At 36.6% G+C, this 14032-nt stretch overlaps 1 protein-coding gene across 1 annotated transcript; it reads right to left on the minus strand.

Annotated features, from left to right (window-relative positions):
• Positions 1-1918: 1918 nt before the first annotated feature.
• LOC141841513 (subtilisin-like serine-protease S) lies at positions 1919-5580 on the minus strand. The gene is made up of 11 exons (XM_074729685.1): positions 5483-5580; positions 5262-5356; positions 5068-5165; positions 4818-4976; positions 4382-4493; positions 3741-4293; positions 3577-3671; positions 3265-3507; positions 3064-3178; positions 2778-2964; positions 1919-2689 (listed from the first exon to the last, which is right to left on the minus strand). Exons 1-11 carry the CDS (start codon positions 5564-5566, stop codon positions 2124-2126), a joined length of 2307 nt encoding a protein of 768 aa, XP_074585786.1. The 5' UTR covers positions 5567-5580; the 3' UTR covers positions 1919-2123.
• Between the last annotated feature and the right edge of the window lie 8452 nt (positions 5581-14032).

Here is a 14032-nt window from a genome sequence, read left to right on the forward strand (position 1 = left end):
AGTCGGGATGGCAGGAGAGGTTGTGTCCTTTAGAATCAGGGTGGTTGAGTTAGTGAAGGAATCAAAGATATGCGAGGGGATTGTGTCCTCTGAAATCTAGGTAGGCAAGTCTACAAAGGAGTCGAGAAGACTGTGTCCTCTCCAGAGAACGAGGGCCCTCTATGAGAATCGGGATGGCTAAGTTAATGAAGGAGTTAAGGAGACTGTGTTCTCTGAAATTGAGGTGGCCGAGTCAATGAAGGAGTCAAAGAGACTATATCATCAGGAATCGAGGTAACCAGGTTGATGAAGGAGTCGAGGAAGCTATCCTTTGGAGTCAGGGTGACCGAGTCGATGAAGGAGTGACTAAAATATTTCAAACCGAACTAATGAGATCGAGATTGACAATTGGACCTCCACTGAGTCTCGGTTGTTGACAATTGGACACTGAGACTTGACTCTGTCACGTATGGTTTTTTTTTCTTACCGTATCAAATATCTAATTGATTATATTTACCTAGATAAATATTTGAATATGTCAAGCATTATCATAGAGTAGGTTTTATATTTGTCAAGATTTAATTATGCATAATTAAGCAAGAAAAATTATTTTGATATGTATAATTATAATCTTTGAAAATGAATAAAATCTTACGACGATGGATAAAAATCTCATGAAACTTTTCTTCTGATGTGAAAAAAATCTATCATGATTTGCCATAATTTTATGGATTAACTCAGTGATAATAACTAGTTGCATGTAAATAGTAGTTTGGAGGTTTATGTGCTTAGGCACCTTTAAGAATTGTTATATCATCTATAGTGATGTTTGAAGTAAATAAAAAATTGTAAAAGATTTTATAAAATATTTGAGTTTATTCAAGCTTTATTGGAATATCAATAATCGAGGTAAATTTTTTTATCTCTATTCCGCATTTAGTTGTTTGTCATATATATTGAGCTTAAAAAAAACATAATCTTAATCTCTTATTTTTCGCATTCATTTTGTTTATCATTAAGTTTAGATAAAAAAAATTCCTACAAACATGCTATGCCTTGATGTGTATGTTTATCTATCTCTCAACCGAGTGAGGTCCTGAGTTGTTTTGCATCCCTAATTCAAACCCAAGGTTTGAAGCATCAAAATTAATCTGATTTATCATGATGTTTTTTTTTTTACTGTAGTTGCAAATTCGAGTCGCGGAAATAGTCTCTTATAAATTAGGATAAGACTGTGTACAATAGATCTTTCTTCAAGATTCCGTTTTAGTAGGAGCTTCGTGTATTGAGCTATCATTTAGTCGTCGTACATGTCAGGAAAAATCCAATTATAAAGTGGTCTCCCCCTTCCATTCTATCAAGCCAGAAGGTAGTACTAGCTCCATTTCCCACACGCATTCTATTAATTGATATCAAGAATACATCCAAAATTTTCATATTGTCTGTGCTTCCACAAGTATGTCACCTTACTGTGCTGCTTTGTTTAATTGCGAGAATTACTATGCAAACAAAAAACCAAGTCGATAATCGCTCGAAATGAGTCTTGTTCAACTCGTTCAATCTATGAGCAAAGAAGACAAACATGGTTTCGTAACTCTTTAAATTGAAATAATTAAGTTCCTTTTAACAATCAATTAAGACGAATCAACTAAACATCTTCTTTGTTGTCGATCGATTCCCCATTCATTCAGAAAATCATTGTTTTTTTTTTCATCGACGTCGACCTTTGAATCAGTCTGCCGACACAGGCTCGTGAGTCTGCTTGTTTCTGTCTGATTGGGTTTTTTTGTTTCCATGCATAGCAGCCACAGAGCCAGCACAATCCCATAAACCAAATCCAGATTCCTAAAGTTTTTATTTTTGTTTTTGTTTTTGTTTTTGTTTTCTTTCCATTCCAGCATTGACACACCTGGCCTGACATATATCACGAATACTTAAAACTTCTCAACTCCATGAAGATTTTATATTCAACAAATCCAAGCACATACCATTTTACAGAAACATCTCGTTTGGTTACACTCTCTACTTTGTAGAGGTGCTCCATTAGGTTTGCTATCTCAATCACTGCATGGCCAGCTCAGTAGCAAATGCATGTCTCAATTATGCAGTTGTCAGTAATTTGATTGTTCTTATGTGGTACGACTTCACTGTAGAAAGTTGGTGCCACCAGATGACACTCTTACAACCAGAGGACTGGTCACTTGAACCTTACCTGCCTCCCACGAGAGCAATCCGAAAACATAATCCTTGGAAGGCTGAGTGACTGCAAATGTCACAGTAAACTTCAACTTCTCACCATAGTCTCTGAATGTAAGAGTGCCAGGAACTACAGTTACATTGATGCCGGCCGGCGGAGAAACCTGAACTCGATAAGTAATGCCCGGGTTTCCAACATTTGTCACAGTCCTTGTGATGCTGTAGCTTCCCTTGAGGTTTGGAACCGTTATTGAAGGATAATTCAGATTCGAAGCTGATGGTGAAGGTCCTCCACTGCACTTGCTTCGGTCACCTGTTATAAGCTGCAAGGACTTATCGTCGTACCCGACAGAGCAGAGGAATTCTTTGTAATCCGAGGGCTGTGCATCGTAGACGAGGCCAGCATTGAGCACCCTTGCGGGGTTCAGGAAGCCTGAACCATAATCAAAAGGGTTTGCTGGCCTTCCTTTAGGATCGGCTGTTATGGCATCACCATTCTTGTCCAACACACTTGCTGTGTATCATTTTGTAGATGTTAGATTACTGAAAAACATATCAGTTCCCTAAGTAAAATGTCCCTAGAATCGATCGAGAGGCAAAACCTGTAGTCATAATGGCAGACTTAATTGCTGAAGGAGTCCAACTGGGGTATACAGCTTTTATCAAAGCCACCAGTCCTGTTACATGGGGGCATGCCATGGAAGTTCCAGATAGAATATTGTACTGGATTCGGTTGACTGCAGGAGACCAGGCTGCTAAGATGTTCAGTCCTGGTGCTGCAATGTCAGGCTGAAAATGACATTATTATTATTACTTCTCACGGTCTTACAAATTTTAGATTTAAATCATATGTTAGCAAAGATAAGTCTGTCACTAACTAATACAAACCTTCAAAATCTCTGCGGTTAACGAATTGGGACCTTTAGAAGAGAATGCAGCTACTCGAGGGGCTGGCCTCGATCCCAATACGGTCTTTGCCGGCAAAATTATCGCTTTCGGTTTCCTTCATGAATGCAAAAGGAGAGTTATAATGTTTGTTGATAATTGAAAACACATCCAAACTTGATGGTGGAAAAAGCTTCAGCAAACCTGGTGCTGTTGACATATGATAAGATCGCATTGCCTACTTGCTTTCCAACAGAAGCAGCAGGAATAACAAATGGAAAAACAACATCATTGTCTATTTCATCTATCATGATCATTCCGATTCCCCCGGTTTTCTTAACCACCCGACTCTTTTCTACTCTTGATTCTGATGGGCTACCTGAATGCCGACATATAAGAATTTTGCCTCTGGCCTTTGTTCTGTTCAAGGAGCTGTCCAAACAGAAGCTACACAACAGAAACAAGCTGCTCAGTGAAAGTGCCTTTGACAGTCGAGCAATATCTGTTAATATTCACCTGGACTGATAGGGAGTGAAGTAACCAGCATTGACATTAGATGCTGAGACGATCCTGGCTGACTTGTTCATTTTAAAAGAATTCAAGCTTTCACCCTATTCATGTCAGAAAATTCTTAGGAGTCTGGCTTAATCTCTTAGAAGAAATGCTATGAATTCATTTACCATGAATTTCTTCCCGTTTCCTAGTTGAATGGATGAAACAAAGTCTCTGTCTGTTGAACTGGCAGCTACTGTGAGGATCCACGGTGCAAGATTAGTCGCGGAGCCTCCAGTTCCGACATTTCCAACAGAAGAAACTACCAGAACACCATGGCTGGTAGCGTGGAACGAGCCTATCGAGATTGCATCATTGAAGTAATCTCCTTGAGGAGAATTTGGGCCTAAAGACACAGATATGATGTCCACACCATCTCTGATTGCATCGTCGAAGGCTGCTAGTATGTCTGCATCATAACAACCTGATGCCCAGCACGTCTTATAGACTGCAATCCTTGCCATTGGAGCACCTCCGCGAGCACCTCCAGCTCCCAAGCCATTATAGTTCATGTCGCTCACATACCGACCTGTAGCTGTGGAGGCTGTGTGGCTACCATGGCCAGAGCTGTCCCTTGGAGACTTGAATTTCACAGCAGTATCTGCCTTCACGAAGTCACCATGGCTTCCTTCTTCTTCTGCATCATAGCCGCCGAGATAGTACCTCGCTCCAATTACTTTCCTAAAAAAAGAGTCAAAATTAGCTTGGCATTTTCCACTAAATAAATCTCCATAGATGAATTTTTCATGCTCACAACCATGAAACATACTTGTTGCAGGAAGAATTTGTAAAAGATTCTCCGGTTTGGCATTCGCCTTTCCATCTCGATGGAATTGGTGGCATCCCTATATCACTGAAACTAGGAGACTCGGGCCATATCCCTGTGAAGAACCCATTTTAAGCACAACATCTAGAGAAGTTCCAGTAACCACATTGTTAAAGAATTCTGATTGAATAGCCTACATTTGCACCTGAAATACTATTCTAATAAACAGATATTTATACTTCCAAGAGTTCCCTCCCTGCATGTAAGGTCATGGAATTTCTACTGAAGATGCAGCATTGAATATATACTTGTATTTATATCTCGAAATAATTATCCTAAAAACTGAAAACAAGTGAACAAAAATTGCTTCTACAAAAGCAGTAGCACAACAATCGCCGGGCTGTTGTTCTTCTCCAATAAAATTTTGCAGATTTCTCACCTGTATCAATAAATCCGATGATGACGTTGACTTGGTTCTTGGTGGAAAAACCTGGAATCTCCATCTCCTCGTTGGTTCCCAGGCCAATGAAATCCCAAGAGTGAGTGGTGTGCAGGTTTCTCTTCAGGTTTGGGAACACTGATACCACATTTGGCATCTCTGTACCAGAGAAACCCCAAAGGAATACTCGCTGAGAACCTCATAAAAGCATGAAATTAATGGCTTAGCATCATCCAGGAAGAAAACCAACCAGCCATTTTAGAAGCCTGCTCTTCGCTCAACTTCGCTGCAAAGCCTCTAAACGCATTGCTGTAACTGTAAACGTGTGATTCTTGTGCCTCTTCCAATCTGTCGACAAACCATTCACAAAGACCATGTTTTCACAACAGAAGGTAACATTTCCACAACAGATAGGCTAATTTTCACAGTAAATCCCAGTCTAACCTTCCTCCATGCACTGCGGCGAGCATTTGGTGGTTCTGCTTTAAGATATCATCCGAAGAATGCTGCTCCTTGCTGCCCATATAAACTACATAAACCTGAAAAAAAAAACAAAATCGAGCAAAATGGGAAAAAATTGGTTATTTCCGAGGCTTAACGTATACATTCTCAAAAAAAAACAAAATCAAGGGAAACAGAAAAGAAAAAAAAATTCCGATTTGTACCTGAGAAGAAAAACATGGCGTAAATGAAATCTCTACAAATGAGATAGAGAGGAGAAGGTAGAAAAGCATTGTGCAGGGAGCCATTCTCGAGCGACACAGATTGGGAGTTGGGAGAGAAAAGAGAGGATTTTGGTTGGTTATGAGAGTGCCAACTGCTCAGAATCGAGGACCGGCGTCTCTCTCTCTCTCTCTCTCTCTCTCTCTCTCTCTCTGAGAAGAAGCCACTCACCCCAAAGAATAATGAGAAACAGGAGGAGAACGTCGCGCCATGGTTCTTTCGTAGACGTCTTTGTTTGGTTAAGATAGTGCCGATTTCAATTTTTGGCTCTATTTTCCACTCTTCTTTCTTTCTGTTTCTTCTAATTTAATCCTGCATTTATGCCTTCTACTTGCGACAGTGTTTTATCCCATCCAAGCGGCACCAAATCTTCTCTTTGAAAGCCTCATCACACCTTAAAAAAAACTAAAAGGCAACTATTTTCTTTTAAAATAAAGAGAAATTTATTTTGTTTGAGGCAATGAAAAGGTAAAAAGAAGGCACTTTTAGAATTGTAAAGAAGAAAAAAAATAAAGGGTACGGGCTGAATGATAAAGAAAAGGCAGTACAGCACTTTTGTGGCAGAGGAGAGGAAGTAAAAAAAAAATTATATTGCTGTGACAAAAGATGATCCGGTGCCTCTTTAGTACTGTTTCAAATTGAAAGGGAGATAAATTATGAGAGATTTTAATTTGATCCTGTAGTTCATTATACGAGGAGATATTATAACTAACAAGATATTTTACGTCCATTGAGAATCGATCGTTAGAATTTATTATGATAGCTCCACGTAGGAATTATCTCAGTCAACCTGTAAGGACAATATTTTTTCTATGGTTGATATTATTGTTAATTATCCATAAAATCATTTTTAGTTGAGAATTTATTATGATAGCTCCACGTAGGAATTATCTCAGTCAACCTGTAAGGACAATATTTTTTGTATGGTTGATATTATTGTTAATTATCCATAAAATCATTTTTAGTTGAGTCAATTCAACTTGTGAATATGCATTCTCTATGAATCCTTGTGGAACTTCATCTAGCTGCCTGATGCCGGAAAAAAAAAATCCGGAAAAAGAAAAGTCTACAAAAAATTTTAAATCAGATAACAAATTTTCAGAGTTAGGCAGGCAAATCTAATTAAACAGTCAACTAAAAGGTTCTCTTTTTTTTAAGGTGCCATTTATTTTTTAAGGTAAAAAAATTAAAAGGGTGTTTTTTTTAATCATTGAAAGTAGGTCACTTTTTAATTTTTTAATAAAAAGATGCCCCATTTCACTATTCAATTCGTGTATAATTACTTAACTATATTCTAATATTATTATCTCTCGTCTAATTTCTAAACCGGTTGGATGCATTGTAACAATTATGAAACTTTAACTTTTACATATGTTATAGCAACTACAGTTTCATAGTTGCTACAACGTGAATATTAGATGAGTAGGTCGAATATGTATTATAATAGTAACAGTTTCATAGTTGTTACAATAATTATAGTAATTACGATTGTGTAACTGCTACAATGTGAATTTCTACTATTCACGTTGTAGTAGTTATAAAATTGTAATTGTTACAACGTGAATTTCTACCATTCACCTTGTAGCAGTTATGAAATCATAACTAGTAAATATAAATATTTTTTAATAGATTAAATATGCATTATAGTAACTATGAATTCGTAGTTGCTACAATATGTATAGCAGCTATAAAATCGTAACTGATACAACACACCTTATCGACTTAAGATTTAGATGAGAAAATTTATATGGGAAATAACAGTATTAAACAATACTGAATAATACTAAAAGACAGTTAGGTACACATGACTGAATAATAAGATGAAATGCTTTTTTATAAAAATTAAAGTACAGTACCCGTGTGATGATTTACCCTTATTTTTATTATTAGCAAAATAATACCTCAATTTTTAAAAAATATTAAAAGGATTTTATATTTTAAATATATATACATTTTTAATATTAATATAACAACTTTAATAAAAATTATTCCAATTGGAGCAGCCTGATCAATAAAATTATTTCAACATAAAACAACAGCTTTAAAAATTATTTCAATAAATATGTACAAAAATATAATTCCGTGCTAAAATATATCTTATATTAACCATACGATATTTCATAAAATTTAATTATTTTCGCTTTTATAATCACTGCAATATCTTTCCTATTTTTTCTTTGAAAGATTCTTTGAAATTTTTTATTAAGGATTTTAGTGAATAGGGGCATTTTAGAAAGAAGAGCTTTCGTGTGGTAATAATGAAAAGCAATCACCCAACCGAATTTACTTTTTAAAAGCAAAAACAAAAAAAAAAAAAATTAAAAACATTGTGTATCAACGTGATCGAGAAAAGTGAGACTGACTGTGTGGGATCGCTGAGATGATAGATTCTATTACGCAATATAAGGAGAGATTGAAAAAAAAAAATGATAAATCTCAGTTAGCTTCATTGAATATCCCTCGGGTGATCGGTCCGGTCCCACAGAAATTTCTCATCAGGGTAAATCGGGAAGTGCATGCAACGGCAAACTCAGACGCCTAGCATCCTTTGATTATGCTCTTCATTTAGAGGAAAATTTCTACAAATACGTTATAATTGAGGATCGAACTGCAGGTGCCTGAGTGACAACTTAAATATCCTACCGCGATATCATTGTCCCGGGGACAATAAAAGAAGGGATTGAGATAGAACGTAACGTGCGTTGGCTGCCCATATCATCATGCTTGTCTTGTGCTATGTGTGGCCAGAGCTAACCGACTCTCAAATTTTATACTATAAAATCATTACCCCACTCAAAGGATATGATACAAGTGGTCCCACCCACTTTGATTATTTTTTTTCTTCCCATTAAATTCCATTTAAACGTTAATTAATCTCCTATTAATTCCTTCGATTTAGCTAAACGCCCCTTCGTCTCATTAATTACTTTCACCAAAAGATCCATGTTCCTTAATAATCTTGACTATTGTTAGCATCTAAGCAATCTAAGTGCAAAACAAACTCCAATATTATATGTAAAGTTTATTGTATTTAAAAATTCCAACTAATACTTTCTTGTATTTTTAAAAAGTTTATTTTGAAGAAAAATTCAATTAGTTTATATTAAGCCATATTTTATGGGAAAATTTAATTGTGGCTTAAAAATCAAAAAGATATCACCATTTTGGGTCATTAGATATCCAAAGACTTATGACTTAGGTAGAACATTAATATTTCTTTTATATCCAAAAAAATTATTTTGATATCGATATTAAAACAGTGCATGGATAATTAGAAATGTCCAAGAAGTCTATTATTTGTTTGTTGTCTATGTTATAGGGAGAAAAGTAAGGAGGAGTGTTGCAGTTACTGTTGCTTGAAGGCTTTGGAGGCGTGTGAGCTTAATCTTTCTCTTTAAAATGCGGCTCAATACTTCATTCAATTGGCGATATCATGTGTCAATTAGTTGTATGCGGATTGATCTATAGCTCAGATAATAACTCATGTTGGAAAACATTAGGTTTGGATATAAAAGCATTTGTTGATTTTTAATGTGGAATGGGAATTCATCGTTACATGAACTCGTTAAGAACCTACGTTAAGAATGTTGTTTAACAAGATGCTACTGCAATTAGCACAAAAGCAAAATTTGGAACGAGAGCATTCTATTATCTAAACTTTAAAAGGGCGCATATGTCCTTTTTATTATTATTATTTAAAAACATTCATTCCGCCATTAATATTTCAATTGTGGATCACATCTCATAGTTTCATTGCAAATTCTACCAGGCATCTATCAAGTATCCGACAAAATCAAGCAAATAAGATGAAAAGGCAAATGGATTGGACTTGTACACGCAAATTCATGGTCACTTATTTTCATTTTAGCATGCTTGTGATGGACATATCTCACTGAAGACCAAATTCCTTAATAGGGAGTTTGGTTGTTCCATTTCGCGTTACTAATTTTTTTAAAAATATTTAATTATAAAAATTTTTTCAAAAACTATTCAATTAATTCGATTTCATTTTATCTTTTAAAATGCATATTTCTATTTTATATTTTATCCATATCAACATATCAAACTCGTAGGATGAGTCAAGCCGTTCAAATAAACTAAGCAAGACAAACAAGCTAAACTAATCAAATAAATATTAAATTCATATTGGAATGTATATTCTAATTATACATTTTTTCTGTTTATTTCTTAAGTCACATTTAAGTGAAGAAAGAATCGAATTCAACATATAAACAGTTTTGACAGAATCAAATTCAACATATAAACAGTTTGGACGAAAGTGGATTTCTTAAATAAAATTTAGTTGTCATTCAAATTAGAATTCGTGAGTGGTTATAGACAATCGCATTCGATGCAACATTCCGTATGAAAGCAGCATGCTATGTGCTTATTCTGATTAATCATATGTCAGTAAAGTCACGTGCTTATTCTGGTATGTGTCAGTAAAGTGATGCATTTATTTTGATTAGTTATGATTAACTTTTATATATGTCATACTATGTGTTTATTTTAATTAGTCATGTTTCATTCAAGTTATATATATTTTTGATCATATGAAAGTAAAATCATGTGTTTATTTTAATTTGTATGTCCTGCTGTGTACTTATTTAACTATTCATGTGTTGCAGAAAAGATGAGAAAAGATTATTCAAGTATCATATGTTTATTTTGATGGTGTGCCCTATTTTGATTCATGTGTTGTAGAAAAAACTATTCATGTATCTGTAAAATCACGTGCTTATTCTGATCCTATGTCAATAAAAAATCATGGCAGACTTTGTATCAAAGTAAAGTTATGCTAGTAACGTGTCATGCAGATCTTATTTTCGGCCGGCCGAGGCGACATGCGAAGCATTGCGCACAACCCTTCCTTCAACCATGAAACTTCGTGCTTTCCTCATAGCGTTGCATCTGCATTGACTATTCATGTGTCTGCAAAGTCACATGCTTAGTCTGATTATGTGTATGGTGTGTCAGTAAAGTTATGGTAGTAACATGCCACGCGCATGTATCTTATTTTCGGTCAGGCGAGGCGACGTGGGAAGCATTGCGCACAACCCTTCCTTCAACCATGGAACTCCGTGCTTTCCTCCGAGCGTTGCATCGGAGGCTCTGTGCAGGCCTCTGATGCCCTCCTTGTCCCGATCTGCTATACCAACCTCCTCTTCTTCGCGCTCTTCGCCGCCTCTTGGGTTTTCCTTCGTCGATGCGCGAAAAAGTCCGTCTTTCTTCACCTCTCCACGTCGTTGGCCTAGCCGAGATCGTTGCCATCGTCGGCCTTATCGCCTCTCTCATGTTTCATTAAAGTTATATATTTATTTTGATCATGTGTCAGTAAAATCATGTGTTTATTTTAACTTTTATGTCATGCTATGTACTTATTTAACTATTCATTGTTGGGTTGCAAGGGTGCAAACATAGTCCCACATCTAAAACACATGGGAAAGATCATGGGTTTAAAAGGATGGAAAGTATCTCCATTGGAATGAGACCTTTTGGGTAGAGCCCAAGAGCAAAACCATGAGGGCTTAGACTCAAAGTGGACAATATCATGTCATTGTGGAGATGTGGACATTTTTTAGACCCTACAATTGGTATCAGAGCGAGGCCGCTCTTCATCGGACTAACCGCCGGATGCGCCATGATCCAGATCTAACCATGTGGGAACCCTCGGGGAAAAACAAAGGAAGTAGGGAAGGCTCGGACCATGAGGGACATGGCAGCCGGACCATGAGGGACATGGCAGCCGGACCATGAGGGACATAGCAGGCGGACCATGAGAAATGGCAGCCGGACCATGAGAAATGGTAGCGGAGCTTCCAGTGATCCTTTGTTTGAGGGGGAGATTGTTGGGTTGCAAGGGTGCAAACATAGTCCCACATCTAAAACACATGGGAAAGATCATGAGCTTAAAAGGATGGAAAGTATCTCCATTGGAATGAGGCCTTTTCGGTAGAGCCCAAGAGCAAAATCATGAGGGCTTAGGCCCAAAGTGGACAATATCATGTCATTGTGGAGATGTGGACATTTTTTAGACCCTACATTCATGTATTGCAAAAAAAGTGAGAAAAGACTATTCATGTATCATATGTTTATTTTGATGGTGTGTCTTATTTTGATTCATGTGTTGTAGAAGAAAAGTTGTAGAAAGACTATTCATGTATCTGTAAAATCACGTGTTTATTCTGATCTTGTCTCAGTAAAAAATCATGACTGACTCTGTATCATGTAATACCCGTAATTTTCCTTCAATAATTCTTGGATAATGATGAATGATTGATTAAAAGGAATTTAGAAAAATTTCTAAATGGGCCTTGATGATTAAATGAGCTTTTAGCTTTAATGGGCCAATAGTAGGATAATTTTCCTAATGGGCCTTATGATTTAAATGTTGTCGTAATGGGCTTCCCTTATAGGGGCTAGCTAATGATAAAAAGGAATGAAATGGGGCCTTAAAAGAATGGATAAATTAATGGGTTTGACTCATGTGGGCTTTGCAAAAATGAAAGAAAAAAAATAATGGAGGAACCGAGGATTGATCCTTGGACCTCAAGGAAATGGCAAGCCTAGTAGAAGCATGGGCTAACCAAATGGGATAGCAAGTGTTATTGTGAAAAGGATAGGGGACATTCGAACTAAGGAGTAGGGTATATGAATAGACATTAAAAGTAGTGGAAGGGAGGAGTGGCAAGGTGGTTATGTAACTACCTCTCCACTACTCCCACCTCCTCTTCACTAAGGCTTTATAAAACTTCCCTTGCCGAAAATTAGAGCTTTTTCTCTCATTCCCATCACCGAAGCTTCCTCTCTCATTTCCTCTCCACCGAAGACCCCTTTTCCCTCATTCTTCTTCACCGAAATTTCATTCCTTCCTCTCTTCCTCTTGTGGCCGAGAGTTCTTGGGGAGGGTGCTTCATCAATCAAGCCAAGGGAGCAAAGGGAGGAGATCTAGAAGGCTAGGAGGATCTAGGAGAAACCAAGGAAGGGCTAAGGATTGGTTCTAAGGCTTCGTCTTCTTCTCTTTAGGGTAAAAACTCTAAGGGACCAAAGGTAAGACTCCCTCACCCTGCAACATAATGGTTTCTTGATGATTTCATGCTTTCCTTGATGTTCTATATGTTTTGTGGTTGAAAAAGCATGAGAAGACATGTTTAAAGTTTCGGCCATGAGGTTAAGTAGGTTTTAAAAGCATGATTTGAATAAGTTTCCTCAATGTGATTCATGAAGGTGTTTAAATGAGAACTTGGTTGTTTGCCATGTGGTTGAAGTTAGGGTTTCATCTCATAAATCTTTAGGTTTCGGCCATGATGATATGTTAAGAACTTCAAAGCATGTTTTGATTAGATATGGACTAGATGATTCATGAGGATGTTTTAAGTAAACCTTGGTTGTTCTTCCAAAAAAAGTTAAATTTGGTTGTTTACCATGTGAATAAATGTTAGAACCCCAAGTGATGTTTTGTTGAGCATGCTAGGTTGCCAAGAATTTGTGATGATCACGTTTTTTTCGGGATGATTTTTCATGTGTTCAAAAAGAGAATCCATGCTAGATAGGGTTCGGCCATGAAAGAAAAACTTAATGGTTTCAAGTTGTGTTTAACCTAGAAATGATTGAGTATGCTATGAGATGATTTAACATGTTTGTAAGGTTCATTTGGTTGGATCTACTCCATGTTAGGTGTTCTTGAAACATTCGGCCATACCATGAATAATAAGGGTAGGATTCAAATGGTTGCTACAATTCGGCCATAACATGAAAAATAAGGTTAGGTTACGATTCAAACTTGATGGTGGTTTCAAATGATATGTAATGGATTCCTAGTATGATACAGGGTTTTATGTGGCTAGGTTTTCAACTAATCAATGGGTTCATGGGTAGAAAAGGTTCGGCCAGATCAAGAAAAAAAGAATGAGTTAGGTTCCAAACCTAACTAAGGTTGTAAATACTAAGTAATAAACTCATATGGTGGGGTTATGGTCCAATATGGCTAGATTCAAAACAATTCAATGGTTTCCAAGCCTATGAGGGTTCGGCCATGACATGTAAGGGAACTCAAGGTGATGGTTTAGACCTAGTTAATAGGTTTAAACATTACTTAGTGTTCTTCTAAGATGATCAATGTATTATGGTTTCATGACAAGATTATGAATTTAAAGGGGACTCTAAGATGATTCGACCAACCTTCAGAAATTAAGGTTTTGGTTGGGTCTAGGGCTTCCTATGTGATCAACTATGAAATGGATAACTATGACTAAGATGGTTTAAGTTTCATGTAGTAAGAGTTTAAACAAGGCCTAAGGAAAAGAAATCTACAAGTTTTACTTAACCCTAAAGAAAGGTTAGGGTTTAGGACAACAAGGGTTTCAATAATGTTATCCATGGTATATGTTTATTTCATGTTAATGATATGAAATGAAATCATGTTATGTTATAACATGTTGCATGAAATGATGTCTGAATGTTCACCATGATAAATGGATGATGAAAAATGG

The sequence above is a fragment of the Curcuma longa genome, chromosome 11 (assembly GCF_044706935.1).
Source record: "Curcuma longa cultivar G26 ecotype Majalengka, Jawa Barat chromosome 11, ITB_CL_G26_1.1, whole genome shotgun sequence".
Taxonomy (NCBI): domain Eukaryota; kingdom Viridiplantae; phylum Streptophyta; class Magnoliopsida; order Zingiberales; family Zingiberaceae; genus Curcuma; species Curcuma longa.